Below are 11,616 nucleotides of genomic sequence, written 5' to 3'. Positions count from 1 at the left end.
GACATACTCTAATATCCATATAAAGATCCACTCTAGCTGGACTTGAGCAGTGATGCAGGGATGCCTGGCTACTATCTCACTGACTCTTGTCGCTGCGTAACAGTCACCTTGCAGCAAACTCGCACAGCTAAGCAAAGGGTCTGTAAACTAGCTGCAGAACCTAGGCTGGCAACTCTTTTCAGTACACAGAAGGTTGACATCTCTTTTGCAGTCACTAACTACACCATCAGGGAACAATGCGTCCTGCACAAACAACTATTTATTGTGTTCAGAAACGAGATGGGTACATCTGTGCATATTAATACAGTATAATCAAATTACTACTTTGAAATACAAGACAGCAGGGCATGATTCAAGTTTGGGCCAACTTTTCTTTTACTTTCTAAAATTTAAGAAAAAATTCTTCACAGCAAGAACACTAGTCTCAAATCCCACGCCATAAATTAAATTACTTGTAGCTTTGTTTGCTTTCTACAGTAAAGAATGTGACAAGAGGTCTGTTATCACTTATCACTCACAAATTAATATTTACACTGTAAAATTACATACAGTTATTTGATCAGTTCATTACAAGTTCCCAATTGTGCCTTTTGAATAGGATTTCTTTGGTATAGGACAGGAAACTTAGCTGAATTTTAAACTAAAGGATTAATCAACAGCTAACACCCTTGACGGTAAAAGATTTCACCCTGTATAACTGGCCTAAAAAATAATCTTTTCTTCGTCAGCAGCCATTTCACAGAGAGTTTCCACAGTACTAGCTAAATGTTAAATTACTACACCATTTACTTTGTTTTATAGGACAGATATAAGCTTTGCAAACATTTCTCTCACATGGTCTATAAAACTGCCTGCATGCAGCAGGTCTACACGACTGTTTCCTTCATCTAGCCAAAGATGCTATCATAGGATTTTTATTAGTTTCCAGACACCCAGCTTCTAATAAGTACAGACTGACCTACACTTTATTCCAAGTTAATTACTTAGTAATCTTCAGGAACTGTAATACGTGATGAAGTATGATATAAGCAATGCAAAAGGCTGTAGGGTTAGATGTGTTCACTGTGATAATCTATTTCCTTTAAGTTCAGACACTGAACATGGGAAAACAGCTTCAACACTACAAACCACTGGGAGTTTATGGTTTTGGTCAGCATCTTGTGCTATACATCAGAATTTCTATTTTAGTTCTAGGTGGTGTTTTTGTGTAGAATCTATGCACTGCAAACTTTTTAAACTGCTGTATATTGAAACAGGCAGCAAACCCTGCACCTAACCTGATCTACGAGATTACTGATTTGATTCTGCTACATCAAGATTCAACCCTGCAAGGAATTCTTCACAGCGAGATCTATTTAACAGCTCCATTAGTGATTCATTAATATCTTTGTTGAAAACAGAGTCAAAGTTTCCATTCACACAGGCTTCATTTTCCAGCTGAAAACTACTCATTAAGTCCTGTATCCACTTGAGTTCCTCAGAAAGTTCTTGACTGAGAGATTCATACTGACTCTGCAGATCAGCGTATTTCCCAGTTATGCCTGTAAGACTAGTGCCTACAGTCTTGATATCATCTTGTAGATGTCTTTTCAGGGATTCAATTTTACGGTATTCATACTTCAGCTGAGACAGCTTGTGCCTCACGCTTTCATTCTCTTCTTTATACCAAGCTTCTTTCTCATTATAAATGGAAACCAGAGCATCAATGTCCTCCTGCAAGGAATCGTGGGATGCAGCCAAAGTGCTAAAACCCCGTTCCATAAGCGAAATGTCTTCTACTACTCGCGCAAAGCGCTCGAAGTTGATGTAGGTATTATTGGGAGGCATACTGGAATGGCACTTTATGGTGTACTCTCTCAGGCGTTTTGTCTTCAGCTGTGTGTTCTCAACCTTCTTGTTTTCTTGGACTTTTGTTTCTTCTTTCAGCTGGTGAGTCGTCAGACAGAGGAACCAATATTACTGAACGTTTACAAGACAGTGCAGTAATTCAAAAAACTCTACACAAAGGATGCAGCCTGAACTTCCACAATGCTGGGATATTCTTTGCTCCCACAGATTTTTGTTCATGCATTTGATTAAAAGAAAAAAAAAAACCACCCAAACACACAAACCCAAAAATGAATGTGACAAGTGATGTGCATTCATTCCAATGCGATAAGTGTAAACAACAGGGCCGCAATTTATTTTCATGTTAATTTTTAGCAGTTATCAGTCTCAAAGCTATCAATATTTGTAAGAGGAAAAACCATCAATCCTGAAAACCGTCCAGTTAATGTTTTGTGCAATGCATAGCAAAATTTGAATTTCAAACATCCTCATCATTCGTGCTGAGATTAGCTAAATGTATTTTCAATGAAAGACTTATCCACAAAAGCAAGCAATGTTTATGATGAAAAAATATATACAGACACACAAATCAACACACTTGGTACAGCAGTTATATCTTGAGAGAACTTATATTTTCCACATTGGCTGTAATCAACTATCAACTCAAGAAAGCACTAAAGCGAAGATGTAGTACATGTGCATGCGAACAGAGAAAAATGCAAAGCACAGTCTAATGTACGATACTGTAAGTGGAACAAACATCAAAGCTTTGTCCCCCTCTTTTTGAAAGTTATGATAATAAAAGAAGTCATTTGCAGAAATCTGATGATTTAGTCAGACCCAACTGTTTTCTTCCCAGTGCATCTCTTTGAGACACCTAGAGTCTCTAAGTACTTAGAAGACAGTTTTCCATTTAACACACCAATAAGAGTAAGACTATTATCTCTGCTTTGCCCACAGTAAAAAGCAAGATCTGTCTCTTTATTCAGTCTTACCGTTATCCACGGATGAGACAGAGCTTCCTGAATTGTAAGCCGTTTCCTAAAAAACAATAACACAAAAAACCTTGCAGACTTGAATGGGAAATACCTTGTACACAAGTCCATTGACCCACACTTCTCCCAGGCTTCATATGAAGCATTTATCAAGACAATGTCAGGACTAACTTTCAAATTTCAGGGTTCTGTTTTTCCATGAGGCATACTGCTTGTGTGTAGTTTAGTAACTGTTCTAAGTTTCAGTAAGGAGCTGTCCTCACTCCACACAATTTTTAATTCTTACTTGATCAAAATCTACCAGATTTTTGTGTATTCTTCCATAAAAAGTGATAAAACATTGCTTTGTTTTGTTCATCCTACATGCTTAGAAAATAAACCCTTTCCACACACCTTTAATATGACTGTGTCTGAATCAAGGTGTACAACATTAATTGTATCAAAACTGTCCTTTGGAACATAATATTACATCATTGCAGGAGCTGCCATTTCCTGAATGCAACATTTCTGAGAGGAATACTTCAAACCTAATCGATCCCAACTTCCCTCCGCGTTGTGGCAGGTTGGTGAACAGCACATATAAGAGCACTGAGAATCAAAGGTAGAAACACAGCATTGCACAAGGACTGCCTCTGTACTTGGCACAAATATCAGTATCACTGATTTGTCCGTTCTTGAAAGGAGGTTGCTAAACCTGTGCAAACCTCTTGTCAAACCCCACCTACTCTAACCTAATCTAAGGCCTGAGGATTTGCAGAAATCTTGACTGAACAGCTTGTCTCTTTCTCTCCAATACCTATTCTCTCCCCTAATGAAGCCATTAGAAAGAACTGCAAGGGCCTGACTTGCCTGCAGGACAAATAGGGTTATGGGGAAGGAGATGCTACTTCTGTGTGCACTTTATCAAAAGCAAGAATAACTAAAAAAGGTCTGTGGTTCTTATGAACTGTGAATTAAGATCTCCATAGCTGTCATGCAAATTCTAGGTGATTGCAACAGATGCAGGGAGACTTAAGGAACAATTTCACTATGAGCACCTGTTAAGATTTTTCTGCCCTTGCACCACTGGGAGCATACCACCTCTTTGCAAGTAGTTCATAACAGGCTGAAATACTGGAGTGGTAGTTACGCAGAACTAGAGATTTTGCACACCATTTTCAGCCCTTCACCTACACCCTGTTGTACCAGCTTGACTCAGGTGAGAATTCAGTCCTGAAAGTGAAATTTAATTGAGGAGATTTTGGTTCCTTTAGTTAGGGTTTCTGGGTGCAGTGATTAACTAGAGGCATAGCAGCAGAACTTTGCCTCCTGTCTGGCTCTTGAATGGCAATACACACGGCAGGGAAAGCTTTGCAGGTTACTCTTCAGGCTATGTTTTACCAGGTTTATCTTAGAGACAAATGGATCTTTCTGAATTTTTACTTACCGTGTATCTTTCACCAGGAGTTTCCGAATAAAATCTTTTGCCAGGTCACTGGTATTGCTGAAAAATTCTTCATCAAATTCATAGTTCACAGCTGTGATGTTGGCAAGCGTTTCTTGTTTAGTTTCCCCAAGGAAAGGCGACGCACCACTAAGCCTAGATAAGCCAGAAAGAAGGATCAATTGGAAAAATAAACAGCAGAGGTCCCCTAATGAAATTACAGTGCCTGTGTAACATACTCTCAGGACATTTGTGGATCTCGTGTTGTAGCAGCCATGCCACGTGGGAAATAACAGGTCCAGCTTTGGCTCACTACATCTGTAGTTATGAGTCAGACTCATCTTGAAAGTCTCTAATGAAGCGCTAACGTGTGCATGCAGACAGAAATGCACAGATTCTCCTAAGTGTCTCATTGAAGTCGTTGCTAATCAAACTAGAAAAAGCTTCAGCTGAGGAGAGTCTATATCCCTGTGAACCCACAGACACTACCAGGCAGAAGCTTCTATCAGCTTCAAAGAGATAAAGTAGTGTTTCTACAGATTTTCTTCGGCTAGGAAAAGCCCTTTTCTGTCTGCAAAGCTACTGACAATTTCCCTTGCACAGTGAGTTCAGCCAAGAGACCCTTCTCAGCTGGAACCAAAATACAATGTATGATCAGCAGTCAGGTGTGTGGCCTTGTCTAGGAGCCAACTCTGCCAGAGAGGTAGGGCCACGCTGCTCATTAAAAGGAATCCACAAACAAAAGGACTTTGGCTGCAATAAAATCCAACTGTTTCTGAACAATGCAAAATTTCATTCTGTTGGCACTCTGCTCCAACTACAAGGATATAATGGAGACACCATCATAATAAAATGCTATTCAGCAGTCTTTACTTAGACAGAAAAAGCTTTCATCCTGCTTTGCCTATCTCTCAACTGTGACTGACGACCTTCATCTTTGATGACTATTTACCTCTGCTCCATAAAACTCAAGTGTCAGAACAGGTTCATTGCAGACTCCTCCTGCCCTGCCTTCCCTCTCCTCCCCAATCCACAGGGATGCTGACTTGCAAAAGTCTGGTTTACAGGAAATAAATATTATTTATACCAAGGAAATTGATCTCATGCCTTTTTAAAAATCTCCTGGGCTATTATTATGCTTATCTATTATGTCTACTTTTGATAGCATAGTTTCAGGATGCAGCGGGCTCAAAATAGGACTGCAGCAAACTCCTGGGATCTAAATTGAGGTTTTGAATACTAAACTGCTTGCTTACATGATCCTGCTCAACAGACTTTTTACCCTGTCTGTATTGCCACTACCATGTTGACCGGGAATTTGGGGGTAAGCAGAAAGTTAGATGGGACCACCTGGGCCATTCAGCCCAGTCCCCAGCCACCACATGGGGTTTTATCGACAGAATAAACATTTGAGTGCATAAAGTCTTTCCTCTCCCTCTACAATCATACAATGACACCAAAGCAGCTGACACAGCAAGGCAGCATGAGCAAGGTCCTCCAGTTGTCTTTGATGCAGTAAATTTCACCCCATAAGCCACAATCTCACTTCTTAACGGGTTTTACATACTCCCTCTTAAGCTTTTGTTCCATTTCTGTTAGCCACAAAGGCGGCTGCAAGCTAGCACCCCGCCACAGACCATGGCGTTGTTCCAAAACTAAAACCTGGAAACCTGCCCTAGAGCTTTGGTTTCTTTTCCCTTTCTCAAAGCTGTGCCATGAAGCAGCTGTAATTCCACCTTCTGGCCCTTCACTGGAAGCCAAAGCCAACAGTGCTCTATTCTCCTCTGAACTTCTTTTTCTTCTCTTTGGGACTCAGTTTTGAGGTCTGTGAAATGGGAGGATTTTCAAATCCTAACACATAATGAGAATGACATTTGTGATACCCTGACTCAGTGCCTGTAAACATCTAACAGCAGTCCTCAGTAATAGAGGCTTCGCCCTTACAACCCAGTGAATCACTCTACTGGTTACTGAATTAAGGACTTGTAAGCATTTTGATCTCTACACCTGATGATGGCATCCATTTGATTGCTTCCATGTTTGCTAAAGTAGGTGGTATCATGAAACACACCCCATTTATTCAGAATTCTTCAGAACAAAAGGCTTTAAAATAAACAGGCAATACTAGTTAAAGGCATACAAATTTATAGTACATAGCATATCATGCAAACTGACCCCTCCCATCATAAAAAGCATGCTCTTTTTTCCTGATCATTTGTAGGGAGACAATTTTCAACCTTAATTGCTACGGCAATCATTACTAGCCAACCAGGTAAAACAGATCTCCTACACCAGATACAGTACAGAAACCCGCTCCATTATTCTGCCCCCAGGACAGAACTCTCAATGCAAGAGAAAAACCTCGAGAGCACCTGGCTGTCTGTGCATCACTGTAATCGCACAGTAAGTATTCCCACCTGTTTATCTTCAACTCCTAAGTTTTCCTCTCATCATTTATGAACACACATAAACAGCAATTTACAAAGTTGAATGTCCTGTCAAGTACACGTGTCACTGAAGACCAGAGTGCTGATAAAAAGCAAGGGTCTGGACAATATTTTAAACCCCTTTACCTGAGCTTGGGCTTAACCAGTATCCCTATCTTCTTCTGCACCACAGGACGGAATGGAATTTGTTGCACCGAATCTGGTTTCTCAGACCATAGCTCTTTTACAGCTTTTGGGGTCTAAGCCTTGGGTATAGCCCAAGAGTGGATTTAATTCCACTACATTCATTTTCCACACTGAAAAGACAGTGCCTCCCCTTCAAGCCTCCATACTTGTACTGAGCCCTGAGCTGTGTAGGCAAATCCCTCTAATACTAGAGTGCACCTTCTTTAAGTTTGGCAAGTTAGTCCTCTCTCAGTTGCTTGGCCCCAGGATGCCCACGGAACCTCATTTCTTTGAGAGTTTGAGCTTGTCATAATTTCCTACTTTTATTTATTCATCACCAGTTGACACACTTCTAAAAATTATCTTTTTTTCCCCCCTTGTGCTTACTGACTGCAATGATATTCCCAACCAGCCTTTGCTTTACTAGCTTTAACAAGCCCTTTTTTCTCCTGTGAGGTGAATTCTCAGTTCCCAGGGTCAACTTCTCTGCTCCTATCCCAGCTTAAATTCACCTTTTTGAATTGGGTGACCATATTTATGCATAGTAATCTAGACTGCTGCCTTTACAAACAAATTAAACCTTCCCTGTTTTCACCTGAAATAACTCACCACCTTGTAAATAGTACTATTAAACTTTCTGTTTCTATTCTCTCCACACATTGGAAGCTCATAGTCATTCTACGAGAAACCAATAGCTTGGGCTTTTCCATCCTCCACCATTTGGAGCTGATGAGGTCCCGTAAGAAGCAGAAATGGCCAGTGATCCTACAGACATTTGTTCTTCATCTGCTCTGAATGCCCCTCTTCTTTTACCCCTTATTTTAAACTTGGAAAGGCTGCATGATAACATTTGCCCATTAGACAAACCACTGCCCACTCCATGTGTGCAGCTCCTTTCTCAAATGACCAACGGGAAGAGCTGTTTTGTACTAGTGCAATAGAGCGTTAGGAACACTTCTACAGGAGTGAATCTATCATACTCACAGTATGTAGGTGATGACTCCTATGCTCCTAAAAAACAAAGGAGATTAATTGCAGGGGTTCTAAATGACCTATATTCTTCTTAACGTACACAATATGAAAAAGTCAGTAGTAGCAGCTATACAGGCAGGAGAGACATCGTGGCTTTAGGTAACTACTAATATCTCTCTTAAAGAATGGTGTTTCAGGGAAAATGTGAATTTTACATATAACTTCAAGCATTGTGGATATTTGAAGTCTCTTTATGTATTTCTCCTCTAGCAGGTATTCACTACAGCACACATCAGAAATACAAAGAAACAGAAGCAAGGATGTTTTATTTGGGGTGACCTCTTTTGCCTGCCTTCTCAGCAGATCAGATTAGTACGCAGGTCTCCTCTGCATGCAGTGCTCTTATAAATAAAGCTGTCACAAGCGCTGCAGGAACATGTTTTCTTTTAAAAGTGCTCCTCTGCAGCTGACAGTGGCAAACTGTTAACTCTGTAACTGCCATTATTAAAGTTTTTCATTGTAACTTTGCAGAAATTAAATGCTTATCTTTTTAATTAAAAAGAATGCATAAAAACGGAAAGAAAGAACAAGGAGTTATTAACTCCACTTAAGTTTTTTGCTTTGTTTTTAATTTATTGAAGTAGAATGGATTCTATTCAGAGCAAATTGGGAAAAAGTAATAGTAGAGCAACCTGGGGAAAAAAAGTTAAAAACTTACCACATATCTGCAGCTAGTCCAAGCGGTTCATAGTTTACTATTTCTGGAGCTGTAAGAAAAATTTAATCAAACATCAGCCACTGAAGTAACAATTTTTAACCATGATGAATTGACTAACACGTCAAGAGGGAGAAAGGGGGTGGGTGGGAGGGAAAAGGAAAGATAGTTATAGGATGCACTGATTATAGTTTTATAGCCCTGATAGGAATTCAGGTTCACAGCTGTCCAGAAGAAATTATGTAGAATAACTTGGAGCATAATGCAACTCAAGAATAAAGGTAAAGCAGATATTATATACTCATTACAGTGCAAATTACAACAAATAACTAATTATTTCACCTCCTGAGGATACTGTTACCCCTAAGAATCTGAGCTTTTGTTTTGTTTTTAACTGGTGCTGTTAAAGCTAGTTGCTAATGGCCAGTCAGAAACAGCCCTTGGGCAAAAGATTGAAATTACATGCCAGACTACATTGCTATCCATGTCAAACCCTGTTATCTTTGTAAGAAGCATTGCCTCATTGGAAAACATCCCCATGTAAGACTGCATGCAAGAGAAAAGACCAAGGTGAGGTCATGAGATGAAAAAAGGTGTCTGTAATGGTTGTGTTTAACTGGAATATGAATTACTCTTCTTCTCCCCACCCCCTCAACCCCAAAACCTCTAATTTAAACTAGTAGAAAGAAGTAGGATTAACCTAAAATTCAAGCGAGACAGATTAGAATTACGATCAGTGAGTAACAAAAAAAGAATCAGGTGGAAAAACGTAAGGGGAGGTGAGGGTCTTGTACTCAACGGGTATACAGTGTGAGGCAGTTTTTTCTAGAAAGCAGTGATAGAGATACCCATGTAACTGTGTACCCATGTACTACAACACAGAAAACTTACTTGCCCCAGGCAACAAGTGAAAAATTATAATTTGTATTTGCAGGGTTTCACAATCTCAATCCTGAATTTACATCTCTAAATATTTATTTGGCAGCAACATACTGTTGCAGGAGTAGCACATCTGGTTTATAGAAAGCACCTTTCAGCTACTCCAGAAAAATAAACCTCTAGATTTAGGTCACCTTGATACAAAACGAGATTGAAACTACCTCTATCCCTCACTTCTTAACTTTGAAAAGGTGTCTCAACTTCCTCATGGAACTTGCAATACGAGAAAAAGGAACGGGTCAGTCACTCACCTACAAATTCTGGAGTTCCAAAAATGTTTTTGAATTCAACTCCATCTTCTATTTTGTGAGCCAGCCCGAAGTCAATGAGTTTGATGTGTGGGATAGAGATATTCTTGTCCAGAAGCATAATGTTTTCAGGCTAAAAATAACAAAAGATACATCTTTGTTATTATAATATTAGTATCTTGGGAAAGTAACAGAGTTCTCAAGTGCTTTTTTTTCTTCACATATACAACACTGTAGAATAAGAAACACATACCTGTGCCTAACCATTCACAATTCGTTCTTTGGATAAAGGGATGACAACTGTGAAATTTGACATCATTGAACGGACCAGAACTTCATAAAAGCAAAGCAAATCCAGTGAGAGTAATACTTCCACTTCTTTAATTTTATCTCATGCAAAATCTGCCTTTCTCTATCTTCCTGTTAGCACTCCTAAGCTTATTTTCTTAACGATGGCTATTGCCAGGATGAAAACAAGATACCCTTGTTCTTGCAATGAGAAAGAAGTTTTTCACACAACTGTATGTAGTTCCCTAATATGACAAAATATGCCACTAGATTATCAGCCCAGCAGCATTGTGATATAACATGAAGTGGAAGCTCAGTTTATCTTGTCCCCTCTTAGAACAGAAAATGTATCTTTGGCCCACAGGGCCTCCTGGGAAGATGTCACATTCTGACCCCACGGATTTGCCTCAGTTACAACAACTGGTGCACACGTAACAGCAGCTAGCAGGTAGCTGAAGCAGTACAGATACCTGGTGCAGAGACAGAGTGCATTGCTTGATCCTGAGGGAGAGCTGCACCACTGAATATTTTGACTGACAGCAATTTTACTGATCCGTTCTTGGAATTTACACAGGGAAGCCTCACTATTTCTGCCCACCTGTCCCTACACTGTGTTGTAACCCACTGGAAAATGTCTTATTAAATGCTTCTTGAGGGATTCTAGTCACATCTGAACCTACTTAGGGAAGGAAAATGCTTCTCTCTATGAGACTAAATTCACAGCTGCAACAAGACCAGGAAAGATCCAGGACTCACTATCTGAACAGTCCAGAAAAATGGAAAGAGTTGGGATCAGAGGTCCTAGCTCATATGCAACAGCAAGCTATTAAAAGAACATGTAGCATTTCTCACAGCGTCATAGGGAAAAGCCAAAGCTAGAACTGTGAAATTAAAGGCAACTTCTTCAACCACAAACTTTGACTTTCTTTACCAGATAAAACAGATATTCATAAACTTATTTTTTCAACTAAATTTCTCAGCCTTAGTTACTCCTACCATGGCCCTATTTCACAGGTTTCAGAGTAGACTATGGGTTCAATTTATCTCCCATGAAGAGCTTTAATGCATTAATTTGTCGTAACTTAATCAAAAGCTCAAGATCAACAGCAAGACAGTTTGATTCCCTGCTGGCAGCTGCCTGGCCTTTTCACAGCAGATCCTAACGTGGAAGCAGCTCCTGCTAACACATACTCTCAGTCAGAGCTGCACTGAGAAAGAGAGCATATGAATAATTTATTACCGTAGTCATTGGACCAAGAATATTTTAGCCTCAGACTAACAAGTCTGGTTTTCTTCCACGGATCTAGGGCATATGTGTTCAGCCCAGATACCTGATGTAAGCTTGTTTAGAGCAGACAGAACAGACAGAAATGGCAAAAAGTCACAGTCACTGCCTCTTGGACTGTTTTATTCCTTAGGTGGTGTAAGTCACTGTAGCTCCACTGCAGTCGATGGAGCCCTGTTAAGTGACAAGATAATTACGAATCATGCTCTGTCTAATCAGATCTCTGCTTAAAAACACATGTCTAATTTAACAGTAGCAAAACTCCAAACCCAGTCCCATAAAACCCGGGAGAGTTATTAGGTGAATATGTTT

General features: G+C 39.8%; 1 protein-coding gene across 2 annotated transcripts in view; it reads right to left on the bottom strand.

Annotated features, from left to right (window-relative positions):
- Positions 1 to 241: 241 nt before the first annotated feature.
- DAPK2 (death associated protein kinase 2) overlaps positions 242 to 11,616 on the bottom strand; it is a 44,779-nt gene continuing 33,404 nt past the window's right edge. For both annotated transcript variants that reach the window (XM_059823701.1, XM_059823702.1), the window contains 6 exons: positions 9,735 to 9,864; positions 8,548 to 8,596; positions 7,842 to 7,868; positions 4,249 to 4,401; positions 2,823 to 2,868; positions 242 to 1,926 (listed from right to left, as the gene is read on the bottom strand). In XM_059823701.1, coding sequence (XP_059679684.1) covers positions 1,291 to 1,926; positions 2,823 to 2,868; positions 4,249 to 4,401; positions 7,842 to 7,868; positions 8,548 to 8,596; positions 9,735 to 9,864 — 1,041 coding nt within the window. In that variant the 3' untranslated portion in view covers positions 242 to 1,290. The remainder of the gene's footprint in view (positions 1,927 to 2,822; positions 2,869 to 4,248; positions 4,402 to 7,841; positions 7,869 to 8,547; positions 8,597 to 9,734; positions 9,865 to 11,616) is intronic.

The sequence above is a fragment of the Gavia stellata genome, chromosome 13, assembly GCF_030936135.1.
Source record: "Gavia stellata isolate bGavSte3 chromosome 13, bGavSte3.hap2, whole genome shotgun sequence".
NCBI classification, from domain to species: domain Eukaryota; kingdom Metazoa; phylum Chordata; class Aves; order Gaviiformes; family Gaviidae; genus Gavia; species Gavia stellata.
Note: the sequence above shows the minus strand (reverse complement) of the source record. Positions and strands in the feature narration are given on the sequence as shown.